This window comes from Podarcis bocagei (assembly GCF_964188305.1).
Source record: "Podarcis bocagei genome assembly, chromosome: 8".
In the NCBI taxonomy this organism is placed as follows: domain Eukaryota; kingdom Metazoa; phylum Chordata; class Lepidosauria; order Squamata; family Lacertidae; genus Podarcis; species Podarcis bocagei.
The window spans coordinates 70042030-70056601 of record NC_138133.1 but is presented as its reverse complement, the minus strand read 5'-3'; the positions used below and the strand labels follow the sequence as shown (position 1 = coordinate 70056601).

Sequence of the window (14572 nt, the reverse complement as noted above, 5' to 3'; positions counted from 1 at the left end):
CATATCAAACAATAAACAAAACATCAAAAAGTACACAAAACTGAACATTTTCCACATAATAAAAACCAAAATAAAAATATAAAAAATAACATTAACATTAACAATAGCAACACCACACACCCCGCGCAAAAAACCCACCTTCCTAAACAATACCCCGGTCCAACATAGTGCCATGTTGCCACTCCTACCATAAACAGGCAAGAAGGTTCTGAGACTGCTCTGCCCAGCTACAAGAAATCTTTAATCTGTATAATCTGAGGGCAGGGTAATTGGTTCCACAGTTAATATTGCTGCGTGTTGTATGGCGATTGTGAGCATGAAGACACTGTACACTATATGTTTAGTTTTTCTTTTTTATAAAATATATTTTCTATTGTTTCAGTTCGTATAGGTAATATAACCATTTTAAAAAGGAAATACTATTAGTATATTTATACTGGGAAGAATACAGTTTATGACAGTCACTCATCCCCCTCTCCTCAAAGTTTTGTTTCTTGATGAACCCCTAGCTATGGAAGTTTATTTATTTTCCCCCCTACTGTATAACAACTTGCATTTAAGCGGCCCTTCCAAAAATGTGATGATATTTCTCAGGACACCTATCTTACTAGGCAACAGAACCTTGCATCAACACAAAGCACAATAAACTCAGCTGTAACCTTCCTAACATCTATTCACATAGTTTTGAATAGTAGCAAGCCATGTAACTTCTGATGTTGTTGTAGAAGCCCAGCAGAACAAACTTACGCAACCTGCCTGATATTCATATGACTAATACACTTGAAAACGTAGGACTTTAACTTCCTATCAGCTCCTATAACAAAATGAGTGTATGAGACTGTGGAATATTTTAGGCTACTACTTGCTATATTACTAAATTGTGACGCTTTAGTGCCACACTTTGCTTTTAGGGCTAATTAGGCTTCATGAGAACTATTAGCACATTGTACAACACTTCCACAACGGCTTAATCAGCAATAATAGTAAAGTTCTACTCAAACAGTTTAATAAAATGCTGAAAATGTGAATTGAAAATGTGCACCCAAATCAAAATCCCCTTTTCTTATTCCTCACAGGACTGATACTACATCTCTTAAGAAGTATACAGTAATTGATTCATGTCTAACCAAAATAGAACACACAAAATTATGGCTGTTTTTTCTTGGATGAACTCTCAGGGTAACTTCAAGTGCATTCTCTGCAAAGATGTGTCATTGACATTGGATGGAGGTTTGGGGGGGGAGGGGAAGAAACTACTTCAATTGTTCTTAGAGTTTGCACAATGAACTCTATTCAGAATAAGGAAGTACTGAGATTGATTTCAGCATTACTTATACAGTTTGGACAGGAGAATGAAAAAAGGAAGAGAAGAAAATTCACATACCATAGCCTAGAACTTTTAAATAGGGAACTTGTGTTAAAGGTGTCAATTTCAATTGTCAACTTGCAGTCTACTCTGCTGATTAACGTAGGTCTCCTAGCACCTGAGCTGTGTGAAAAGGGTCTCTGGATCTTCTAGTCACTTCTCCCCACTCACAATCCTTGAACGTAGGGGAAAGTATGGTCTATGTATCCATTATCACTAAACCTTTTTCCATTGCTCTTTACAGAAAATACTATTTACCAATTCAATAACATATTAGATCTTCCTATCTCCATTTCCTTGGTCCTAGCAAAAGCAGCCTTGCATTTAAATAAACCAGAATAAGATATCCACACATTTAAAAATGCAAGTGGATTAGAACTAAATAGAAATAGGAATGAGTAATCTACGTATAAGAATTGGTATTTTTGAAATGAAGAGAAATTTTTTTTTAAAGAGTGCTTATCTTTAGAGGAATCACTAGTATTAAGGACTACCATAAAAGCAGCAGTAGTATGTTAAACTGAATAAACCCATTAATTCAGCATTCTTCCATTTGCTTACACTAAGCTTACAAGGTGGTTCAGCTATGGCTGTTCTTTATTGAGCATTTGTTTACAGGACGGTTACATGACAAGGAGAATTCATCCTAATTCACTTATGGGGTGCTTGTCTTCCTGTTAATCAGTCGTTTATCTCACTTTTCAGTACATTTTCCTTCCATTTCCCTAACCACAGAGAATGGATTTCTTGTGCTAGAGTGACATAGCACTTTAACCGAACAAAACTAAGTTCCTGGTATGTGCCTGAATCCATCCCTCCAAACAGTGACAGCCTAGAGGCAGTGGAACCCTATACAGTGGTACCCCGCAAGACGAACGCCTCGCAAGACGGAAAACCCGCTAGACGAAAGGGTTTTCCGTTTTGGAGGCGCTTCGCAAAACGAATTTCCCTATGGGCTTGCTTCGCAAGACGAAAGCCCATAGGGAAATCTCCGGGGACCTCTTTTAAATGCTAGCGGTGGGGAGCAAAGCCTTCCCCCCCCTCCGGCCTTCAGAAGAGGTCCAGGAAGGCTGGCGGGGGCCGAAAGGCTTTGCTCCCCAGCGCCAGCATTTTAAAAGCAGTCCGGGATAGCAGGGAAGCGCTTCCCGCTATCCCGGACGGCTTTTGAAGGCAGGAGAGATCCGCGAAGCCTGGGCGCGCTGATGTCAGCGCGCGCAGGCTTCGGCATGCCGGCAACTCTCCGCCAGCAGCGGCAGCGCTGCCGCTGCTTGCGGAGAGGTCCGCGAAGCCTTGGCCGGACAGCTTTTGAAGGCAGGCGGGGGGGAGCAAAGACTTTTGCCCCCGCCAGCCTTCAGAAGAGGTCCAGGACCTCTTCTGAAGGCTGGTGGGGAGCAAAAGTCTTTGTCCCCCCTGCCTGCCTACCCAGGGGCTTTTAAATCGCCCCGGACAGCGGAGAAGTCCTCCGCTGTCCCGGGGCGATTTTAAAATTCCGCCCGCCAGCATTTTAAGATCGCCCCGGACAGCGGAGAAGCCCTCCGCTGTCCCGGGGTTTTTTAAAATGCTGGGGGTGGGAAGAAAAGCCCTTGTCCCACCCCCAGCCTTCAGAAGAGGTCGGGGGACAGACTGTCCCCGGACCTGGTCTGAAGTCGGTTTCCCTAGGAACGCATTAATTGATTTTCAATGCATTCCTATGGGAAACCGTGCATCGCAAGACGAAAAACTCGCAAGAAGAAAAAACTTGCGGAACGAATTAATTTCGTCTTGCGAGGCACCACTGTATGTGGCTAAGCACTAGATAAACCTAAGGGTTAAGTTCTGATAAACCAACTCAAATTAATCTACCTATACTGAAAATTTTAAGACAAACTGTACTGCAGAACAATGCTGAAGGGAACTTACAGAAAGCAGTTATTTTTAAAGGAGAGAGCAATCTGTTTAAGGAACAATATAAAAATATTTCAAACCAAAGACTCCCAGCCCAGGGGTGAGGAGTCTGTGGCCCTCCAGATGTTGTTTGAGTCCCCAGCCAGCATGATCAATAAGTGTCATGGGAGTTGGGCTGCAACAACATCTGCACCTTGATCTAGAGGACATCTTTTCACATTGCTGTCACAAGACTCAACAACAGACAGCGTGCCAGCAAAGTATTTTTTTATATAGATCTGATTTATTCTGGGTGACAGGAGTTGAAGGAACAAAGTCGTAAAATTAACACACAAATCAGCAAGATGAGTTTGGTATGTTAGCATGATTTAAAGAATTGGAAGGGGGGTGGGAGAATCAGTACACTTAACTAAACTGCAATGTGATTGGATATCCAGCTCTTTGAAGAGACCCTCCACACGGAAAAAATAAGCACACGTTTGTTTGTGAAGGGCTCGTCCTCTGCTTCTGCCTTTCTCCTGTCAACGTGCGAGGAGCAGGATTTCGCTTGTTACTACCCCCACATGCGAAAGCTTAGGTCGGCAGCTTCGCCGTGGCGCCAGCTTTTACACGCACTGCACGATCTGAGGAAGTGGGATCTAGCCCGCAAATGACCGCCGTGCCCCATTGACGCCGCTAGTCCTTAATAATAATAATAATGATAATAATAATAACAATTTATTAAGAGACCACCAATGGGATGACCTGAGTGGGGCGCGGGGGAAGCAAGCTTGAGAGCCCCCATTAAAAAACCCAGCGGTCCCCAGGAGAGAAATCCGCCCTCCGGTCCCCCTCTCGGTAAGGAGAGCCAGAGGTCAGGGCGAAGGGAAGCGGGGAAGCTGCCTCCTTTCCGGACGAGGCACCAGGGGCCTAGTGGCCCAGCCTGCCCGAAGGCGGCTGCCGCCGGGGCCTCTCACTCACCGTCGTCTGCGGAGCGGGGCACGAGCGGAGCGGCGAAGCTCAGGCGCGGGGGGAACCGGCGGACGCCGAAAGGGGCCCTTCCCGTCACTCCATGGCCTTCGCGGGAGCAGCGGCGCCTGTCAGCACCATCACGTGACGACCGGCGGGGAACGGATCAGCTGACCAGGCGCTTCCCGTTTGGGAGCCCAAAGCCAGCCGCAGCTACCCCGGATGGAGAGGGGCGGAGCTCCGAGAGGGAAGCCGGAGAGCGAGGGGCGACGGGCGGGGCTAAGGGTTACCTTGGAGCCGGAGCTCGGTTGGTGATAGGTGGAGAACGCTTGGGAACGACAGCGGACGGCCGCTAGGGGCGCCAGTGTCCAGGGAAGAGCCCGCGCTCTGCTCTCCCACTGTGAAGCTCAGATTTATGTGGGGACCGCGAGAAAGGTTATTCCGCAGGTATTTAACAGTGCAGTCCCATTCCGGTCTACTCGGAAGTAGGTCCTGTCAAATTCAGCAGGGTTGATTCCCAGGTAAATGGGATTAGGTTGGCAGCCTAAATTATGATGGAGAGGAAAAAATAAATAAATCAGAATTTACATATAATAATATTCGTTTCTTGGGAACCAGGGCTAAGCCTCAGCATTCGTTCTTAAAGCCAGGACGATAGGATGAAGTCAGAGAGGAGAAGGCATGAAAAATGGCAGGTTGATTCTGTTGAATGAACAAATGCAGCAGTAACGTTAGAGGGCAGTACTTGAGTTAGGAACATCCAGGTATTTGGGAAAACTAAAGCATATTATTTACATTCAACCTCTGATATCTGCAGTTAGGACAGAGGAAGACTCCTGTCTAAAAATCCCTGGAGAGCTGCTACTCCCATATCAACCAGTGTAGAGTACTGAGCTAGTACTCTGTATGAGGCGATTTTCTGATAAACTAATATTTTTCTTTTTCGAATGTGGAGTTTTCTGCATGTTATGGAGAAGCGGAGCAGGAAGGAGTTGAGCCTCGTGGAAATTCCAAGCACCGCAGGTTGTTATTAAGAAAACAATGTTATTAAGAAAACAATGCCACCATATTAAGAGCACGTTCAAAAGGAGTTGTGTAGATTTAAAGCACAACTCTATGCATGTTTCCTCTAGAAGCAAGTCCCACTTTCACTGTGTAGGATGAAGCTTACTTCCCAGTAAATGTGTATAGGACTGTCGCCCCAGTTTGATCATCTTGGATGAAAAACAGGTTTCATCAAGGGTTGCTGGGACAAAGAAACATCACGTTTGCTCCTCTCCCAACACCATTTCATTAATTAATTACTTTGTCCCGGTAGCCCTGGTGAAACCTGGAATCTGTTTTGTGGCCTGCAGAATTTAAGCTCATGAAGTCTGCACTCCTATGCAAACTTGCTGGGATATAAGCCCCATTGAACATAGTATGAGATACTTCTCTGAATAAACTTGGATAGGATTGCACTGTAAATCTGCAAAGTGTCTCCCCTCCCATGTTATCCAGGAGCTCAGGAAAACTAAGGAGGTTGGTCACACATTTATGACCTAGGCTCCTTTGGGAGTGGGGATGGCGAGGGTGAGAATGGGGAGGGCCTGAACTGGCCCTACAGCCAGCACTTGACAGTATTGGGCCCAATCAGTACACAAGTTGCAGGTTGGCGGAGCCTGAAGCAGGCTTTTGTCTGTCTCCTGTTCTGCCCCAACCAGCATGAATGACAGGGTTGTGGATGGACTACTAGCTACACTGCTCTGCCACACTCAGCTACTGCCTAGCCATGGTTTCAAGTTGCTCTGCCAGTTGCCAGATAGGGAACAAATAAAAGCAGTGTTCTTCACAACAGGAAGAGAGGGAATCTAACAGCCATAACAACGTGTTTGCCAATACAGGTCCAACGTCCATTTCTAGATTGTGGTGATTAACTGCAAGAACACATCAATAAACACCAGGATGAACAAGCAGAATAACAAGGCAGATATTATCCGACTCTCAAATGGAAGCCAAATGTAGCAGAACATATAAGACATGCAAGAAATACATAGTGCTGTGAGTACAGAAAAGGTAAACAAATTTGAGTTTGCAATAAATGGGGATACCACTTCAGCAGCACCAGCTGTGATTTGCATGATCCCTACATGGATTGTGGGTGAACAACCACCAGCTAAACACTGCCTGAAAGTACCTTGTAATCTAATCTTGCACCTTGATACTTAGACATTAATCCTTGAAGTTCCAATTAACCCACAATTTTTTCTTGTGTATTGTTCTGTGCACACAAAACTTGACAAAACTAAAGTCACATCCACGCCATATGGTTAAAACACATTTAAAACACATGGCTTCACTCCAAAGAATCCAGGCAGCCACAGTTTATTAGTAGCTCTGTGAGGGGTAAATGACAGGAAAAAACTTAAATGTGTAGCACATTGTGGTCGCTACTTATGTGGAACACAGCACATTCAGTTGCCTGCAGTGTAGCCTGGCATGACAATTTAATTGCAGGCCAATCAGTCTTCATGGTTGGTGATAACTCTGGAAAGCGTGGCAGGAGAATTAAGAGTTCTACTATACACTCATATTCTGTGGGGTCTGCCACATTTTTAGTACAGTGGTACCTCGGGTTACATACGCTTCAGGTTACACACTCCGCTAACCCAGAAATAGTGCTTCAGGTTAAGACCTTTGCTTCAGGAGAAGAACAGAAATTGGGCTCTGGCGGCGCAGCGGCAGCGGGAGGCCCCATTAGCTAAAGTGGTGCTTCAGGTTAAGAACAGTTTCAGGTTAAGAACGGACCTCTGGAACGAATTAAGTACTTAACCCGAGGTACCACTGTACTTGTATACTGGTAAGTAATTGCTTTTGGGGAATGGGACTCAATAGCAGGAAGGCACCAAGATGCATTGTGATAATTGGTGGAGTAATATCCTAATTTAGGAAGATCCTTCTTTGAATCGTACTGCAACGGCACTCAGCCACTAACTTTCTTTGGAATACTTACATGCATATTTATCAGAGCTGCAGTATCTTGTGGTTTGTTCGCTCTTACAGAAAATGATACATTTTAATGCAGATTAAAACTTGGTTTAATTTTTAGACCTGCATTGATAAAGGTTATAAGAGAAATTGTTATGGGTCAATCGAAATCTGCTTTTATTGTCTGCTCAAATACATTTATACTCGGAAGTAAGTCCCATGGCTTATTGGGGTTTTGAAGTCATGTCTCCCCAGTTCAAGTCTAACACTCCAGTTAGCATAGGATTTACGGTTCACACATGTGTATAGGATTACAACCCTAGTTATAATTTTGTGCTTCACAAAAAGCAAACATTACTTAGTCCACACAGGTTCGAATCATATGTTACAGTGTGCAGCACAATGCATGCTTCTTCAGAGAAGTATCATCAAGCCATATTATTTAAATTAGGTCCTAATAGTCTGCAGATGCTTAAGACTAGTAATAATCCATTATCGCATTCCTATTTTCAGGAAAAGTCCTCTGTTACAATAACAGCAGCAGCTCCTTTCTCACGGAGTCTAGATTGGGAAGGTAGCAAAGACCATCTACCTATTTTCCTTTCCTTTTTATCCTATCCTTCTTCCAAGGAGCACAGGTAGAATACATGGCTCTCCCCTACCTGTTTTATTCTCAGCACAATCCTTGCAGATTAGTTAGGCTGAGTGAAAGTAATTGGCCATTTTTTAATGGCTTAGTGTCAATTTTGAAGAAGAATATCTTCAGTTCTAGTATGGGGATACAGTATGTACACATCTTGCATCTAAAGCTCCCCCCAAAGAATCCTGCGAACTGTAGCTTACCCCTCACAGAGCTACAGTTCCCAGCACCCTTAACAAACTACAATTCCCAGGTTTTCTGGGGGGTGTACTTTAAATGCATGGTGTCTATGCAGTCTAACACTCTGCTACAAGTTACACCTATTGAAATTTGCTCTTCTACACAACAATTAAAGCGGTAGTCTTGTCCCGTTTTGCATCTTACTACCTTACAGATCAATTGATGCAATCCAGAGTGCACTGTGCCACAAAAAGAATAAGTACTGTACAGCTGGGAAGGGAAACCAGATGTTCTTGGAATCCAGTTCTCATTAGTTCCAGCCAGCATGGCCAATGGTTAAGGAAAACGGGGGTTTGCGTCCAATTTCATCTAAGGGCTCCATACCTGCAGGCACACCATGCTTGATAATGCTGAAGAAAGCACTTGCCAGTCTGAGTCTATTGAAAATTCCTTCCTGGCCCCAAATAAGGCAGTCAGTGAGGCACCTGTTAAGTAAGCAGAATTTTATTTGGTGCCCAACATCCAATGTCACCCAGCATCTAATTTCTGCATGTAGCAGTTTTGAAGCAAGTGGATTTAATGAATAGCTTATATTAAAGTTACCAGACGTCCCCGTTTCCTGGGGACAATCCCCGGATTTACAAACCATTCCCCATACAAAATCCATTGAAGTTGAAAAGTGTCCCCAGATTCATTGATAAAAGTCTAGTAACCTTAGCTTATATACAAGGGAAGGAGTCATTTCCTGAACCCAATGGGCTACCACAGCAGAGATATAAAAAGTAAACCATACCATCATTATCTTTACAAATAATCGTGAACATCCGTGATTATGACAGGGGTCAAGCGGAGGTTAGATTATTATCACTCACTTCAGAAGCATTGGCCAAGTAGGGTTGCTATAAGTCCTCTTTTTCCAGGACATGCCCTCTTTTTCAGGGGAAAGATTTCTGTCCTGGTGTATTTTTTGATTTTGCTAAAATGTCCTAGTTTTTTTTCCTTTGGTACCAAACCCCTCTCTTCTTCTTCTTCTCTCTCTCTTTTTCATTTTCTCCTATCCCCCTCCCCTCCCTCCCTCCCTCTCTTTCTCTTCCTTCTACATAAAAAGCCGCCATTTTGCTTCATTGCTTTTCCTGGGCTTTTTAATTAATTATTTTGTATGCCTTCCCACCACCCCACGGACACCCCAGAGAGGGGGAGGCAGATGTCTTTCTATTACCGTGTCTCCCACTCCCCCCCCCCCATTTTGCATGCACAAATTTTGCTGCATCCCTCCCTGGCACCCTCCAATGCTGCTCCAGCGTGTGCCCCGCCCACAGGATGCCCTGGTACACGCCCACACCCCTATCCACCCCAGGCACCCACAAATGTGTCCTTTTTGATCTTCAAAATACAGCAACCCTAAAGTAGTGGGGAGGGACGCGGGTGGTGCTGTGGGTTAAACCACAGAGCCTAGGGCTTGCCAATCAGAAGGTCGGCAGTTCGAATCCCTGCAATGGGGTGAGCTCCCGTTGCTCTGTCCCAGCTCCTGCCAACCCAGCAATTCGAAATCACGTCAAAGTGCAAGTAGATAAATAGGTACCGCTCCAGCGGGAAGGTAAACGGCGTTTCCGTGCGTTGCTCTGGTTCGCCAGAAGCGGCTTAGTCATGCTGGCCACGTGACCCGGAAGCTGTACGCCGGCTCCCTCGGCCAATAAAGCGAGATGAGCGCCGCAATCCCAGAGTTGGTCATGACTGGACCTAATGGTCAGGGGCCCCTTCACCATTACCTTTAAAGTAGTGGTGATTATGGGTATTGCCTTGCAACAATGCATGCCTAATCAAGTCAAAATGATTCTACCCATTCTCTATAGGTGTCTTCCTCTAAAAGAAAAAAAGGGGGGTGCCACCTTTTCCTGGTTCTGCCCAGTGCCTTTAATGGCAGCAAGGGTGAGGCTGATGAGACCAGGAGTCTAACAACATTTGGAGTGCATAGGTTCAGTATTTGTGTACAACTGCACCAGCTGTGTGTGTTTGGGGTGGGGTGGGGTGGGGTGAGAGACCTAAGTGATTTTGTATGTGTTATAGAATGGTCAAGGGTAAAATAAATATTACATATAGATCAAGCAACAGTGTTATATATGTAAGTCAATTTTCCTTCGTTATACTTTGGTATTTACCAGCTTCTGATTAACTTCCTTCACCCATATTTGAACTAGAAAGGGGATGATCCTGTTAGTTGTAGACACATTTAAATTTTTCTTTTTGAAAGCCACACATTTTTTAAAATTTATATATTTTAAATTGTGTATATAATTAGAAAAGGGGGCTGTTGCAGTTACAAATGGGTCTCATTCTTAACAATTTTTAGATTAGCTTTGAAAATATTCTTTCGTACCTTTTGCAAGCTGCTCTATTGACAAATTCATTTACTATCTAAAACTTTAGCTCTTAGAAAGTTGCTTACTTTCAGGGATTCTGTTGATGATGACACAAGGTTTGCTAGAATGATGGCAGGCTTAAGACAGATGGTGACTTCATAATAAGCAGTTCTAGACTTTTGAGTTTTGGAACGGTGAACTGCTGTTTATTTCCCAATGATATTTCCAGTTTTCATTGTATGTTGTGCAGCTAATAATGGCATCATTCACACCTAACATAGCCATATATTGACTTCACAAACAGTACTTATTTTATTTGCCAAAAAAATCTCGAATACAGCAGATACTTCACTTAGCTTGCAGTCCCCACCATGTCTACTCAAAAGTAGAAATCAATGGGACTTGTGAGTTTAATGTTTAACAAATCTACTTTTAAGCACAACTAAGTACGAAATCAAAATTTAGAAATATGTAAACTTACAGAAACAAAGAAGATTGTAGGCATTGACACAGGTTACTGTGAAGGTTTACAAGGGTTATACAGACTGTGATCAGGAAAATAAATCCAGATCACAAAAGGGAAAGGTATAAATCAGTTTTATTGATTACAAGGGCAGTGCAATTGCCCACAAGGTAGCAGACAATTCAAAACAAACACCCACATGGCTTTAATCACCACAGGGGACGTAATTATTGATCACAGGTAGTTTACTGCAACATAGCTTTACAATTTCAGTAAAGGAAGGTGGCCAGTTTTCCAGTCTTCAAGTGGAAGCAAGTCTTGGACCTTTTCTAGTCTCTCCAACGCAAGTTTCACCAATGGAAAAAAGGAGACTGTCCTGCTGTCTGTTGTCCAGGGAGGTTTTCTTCAAAGCCTTGTCTTCATTTGACACAACTGGAACTAATGTCACATTATTCACTTACTTACAATTTTTCCATCTCCCATGCTTGCAAAAATTGATAAATGACCTCACGGTACTCTTTCATTATTTCTTTGACTACATACTATAGCTGCTACATGAATGGTATGGTACCTGCATAAATGGCCTTATAAGTTTTTGGGTGAATGTGGAAGAAAGCCATAAACTTTAACCTATTTTACTAATACCACAAGTTGTCCGGCTTGAATATACTCGCCATTGTTCCCTTGACCTTTCCTCCATATACAAAGTACTTCCTCTTAGGTTTCTTCCAAATTCTGTAAATGCTACATGACCTTTCTTAGTTTAGTTCGAAGCCTGGCTTGCCAGCATCCAATCAAGATATGATCTGCACATTCTGCCCATCTCTATACTGTTGTTAGCTGCAAGCATAATAATAAATCATAATAGATCCAGAGGGGAAAACCTCGCTCAGGTTAGACAAACTGGACCAGGCTTTCAAAGTGCCATTGACAAGTAATGGCTTTTTTTTCCTTTTAGGGGACAGTCTCAGGCCTCTGTTGCAGGATCAAGACTTCTAGTATCAAGCAGCAGAACAAAATGTTGTTCCCTGTTTAGTTATGTAGAAGGCTTCCTTGACTACAATAGGAGACTTCTTTGAAACCTAATTACAATGGAGGAGAGACAATTTGGAAGGGTTGCAGTACGCTCTCTCTCTCTCTCTCTCTCTCTGTGTGTGTGTGTGGTTGCCATGAGTACAAGGTGCCTGCAACAGTTTTTATTATTTGCAAATGTGCCCATACCTCTCCCTAGACTGGTGACCTATGATATACAGTGGTGCCCCGCAAGACGAATGCCTCGCAAGACGAAAAACTTGCTAGACGAAAGAGTTTTCCGTTTTTTGAGTCGTTCCGCAAGACGAATTTCCCTATGGGCTTGCTTCGCAAGACGAAACGTCTTGCGAGTTCTTGCGAGTTTGTTTCCTTTTTCTTAAAGCTGCTAAGCCGTTAATAGCCGCTAAGCCGCTAATAGCCGTGCTTCGCAAGACGAAAAAACCGCAAGACGAAGAGACTCGCGGAACGGATTAATTTCGTCTTGCGAGGCACCACTGTAGCTTGATAAACGGGTTGGAGAACTTGAATGCTTGCGTCCTATTTTGTGACATTTCAGTTTTCTGAATAAAGGTCTTGCTCTAATGGACTTTGAAACGTAATAAACAGTGTCAATACATCTGAAAGCAACCATATAAAACAAGCATACAAACAAGATAATAAACATCTAATCATGGGCATATCCAGGATTTATGTTGGTGGGGGCAGGCTTTAAATGGGGGGGGGGGAAGAACCTCAGTTAATTATTTTTTATTGGTCTTGGCCACCCCGGCTACACCCATGCATCTAACTCACCTGTTCACAATGCATCAGGAGAACCCTGAGGAGGATTGGGACTAAAAGTCTAAGGAAAAGCGTGGCCTCATGGAGTCCAAGTCGTGAGGGAGCATGATATGTGAGACCATAGAATGTGTTCACTGCTTGCTTACATGCCATAGATGTTAAGTTTAGGTGCCTTCACTTGCAATGCCCATGCTTCGTATAATAAATTTATAAACACACTATACTTTTCTTAGGATGGAGCGGGGAGGGAGGGTTATCCTAAAACTTTATTGTTTTGTGTTTTTTAAGAAAATTAACAGAATTATATAAGATAATTATAGCTTCCACAAATACAACAGCTTAGTTCCATGAGGAGTAAACCATCTAATACTTGTGATAGCTGTCATGGGTTTCCAAATAGTGTAAACATGTTTCTAAAAGGGAATCTTATCTGTTTCTGAGAGATTATTTTTATTACTGTGATTAGACTTTCATCTTATAGAACCAAATAAGTCAGTTTAAGATTAGCTACTATTGCCAAATCACATTGAACATAAAATGTGTAGGGCCCTTCATTTCTGTTTTGGCAAGTTTTTCTACAGAAATAGCATTCAAAAAAATTAAAAGATTGGATTGTGCAAAATTGTTTCTTGCCGCCAACAACCTCTTTACACACATCACCAGAAACTTGCTTTTCCAGACACAGTTTAAGGAACCTGAACCAACAGGCTTTAAGCCAGCAGATAAAAATATTAATGAACCTGTGCTCTCATCTCAAGTGGAAAAATTCCATTCTCAAAGAAAGCTACTGATGTCTAGTTCTCAGCATAGGTCAACCACCAAGGGGACCAAAGCTATCTCTGTCCCATAGCTAAGCCTAAAACAAGATTAAAATGGATCTAGATAATTAGTCTCTCCTACATGGAATCCATGCCTGTTGTCTTTGTCCATGGAATTTTCTTGGCAGGGATACTGGAGTGGCTTGCCGGTTCCTGCTCCAGGTGGATCACGTTTGGTCAAAACTCTCCACTATGACCTGTCCATCTTGGGTGCCCTGCACGGCATAGTTCATAGCTTCTCTGAGTTATTCAAGCCCCTTCGCCACGGCAAGGCAGTGATCCATGAATTCTGGTGCTGGAGGAGACTCTAGAGAGTCCCATGGACTGCAAGAAGATCAAACCTATCCATTCTTAAGGAAATCAGCCCTGAGTGCTCACTGGAAGGACAGATCCTGAAGCTGAGGCTCCAATACTTTGGCCACCTCATGAGAAGAGAAGACTCCCTGGAAAAGACCCTGATGTTGGGGAAGATGGAGGGCACAAGGAGAAGGGGACGACAGAGGACGAGATGGTTGGACACAGTTCTCGAAGATACAAACATGAGTCTGACCAAACTGTGGGAGGCAGTGGAAGACAGGAGTGCCTGGCGTGCTCTGGTCCATGGGGTCACAAAGAGTCGGACACGACTAAACAACAACAACAACAACACATGGAAGCCATAGCTGCTCTTTCTTCAAGCCCCTCCAGGTCCTGGTAGTCAACTGGCCCATCCCTCCCACCCTGCACGCCTCCCTCTGTCTTGAGCTGCTCTGATCATCCTGCCTCCTACCTTGTGGGTGGTGCTAACCCCTATAAATCGCTGCTCCCCCTCTCCTGGGTCAGTCCCCTGGCCCCCTGCCTCCATACTCTTCAGAGCCCTGCCTGTCCCTGGCAGAAACACACAGAGAATTAGGCAAGGGACTTTACCTTTGCCAGGATTCTGCTGTAAAGTGTATCAGGTAAGGACAGATGAAGTGACCCCGAAAAGACACAGAGTACGTTTCTCTCACCAGTGAGCAGCTACTGAAAGTTCCCACATGTTAGAGGAACAGCCTAGTATGGCAGCTAACATTGGACCTGGGACCTGAAGTCCAAACCCCACAACCCAAGAGGCCCTCAAATGACCACCCAGAGAGTGAAATGTGAGGGCAATGG

General features: G+C 43.9%; 1 protein-coding gene and 1 long non-coding RNA gene across 6 annotated transcripts in view; one reads left to right on the top strand and one right to left on the bottom strand.

Annotated features, from left to right (window-relative positions):
* ATP6V1C1 (ATPase H+ transporting V1 subunit C1) overlaps positions 1-8470 on the bottom strand; it is a 32111-nt gene extending 23641 nt beyond the window's left edge. The window contains exon 1 of one of the 2 annotated variants that reach the window (XM_081204859.1): positions 8370-8470. In XM_081204859.1, coding sequence (XP_081060985.1) covers positions 8370-8384 — 15 coding nt within the window. In that variant the 5' untranslated portion in view covers positions 8385-8470. Of the gene's footprint in view, positions 1-4210; positions 4392-8369 lie in introns of those variants that run through there. The other variant, XM_081204860.1, reaches the window with a different exon arrangement.
* On the top strand, positions 4503-12057 carry LOC308593100. 4 transcript variants are annotated; one of them, XR_014010700.1, is made up of 3 exons: positions 4503-4719; positions 6082-6253; positions 8200-8220. It is a non-coding gene; the product is annotated as an uncharacterized lncRNA (long non-coding RNA). The 4 variants fall into 4 exon arrangements; XR_014010701.1 differs by lacking the exon at positions 8200-8220 and adding an exon at positions 7796-7815; XR_014010699.1 differs by lacking the exon at positions 8200-8220 and adding an exon at positions 11082-11753 and having other exon boundaries at positions 4507-4719.
* Positions 12058-14572: the final 2515 nt, after the last annotated feature.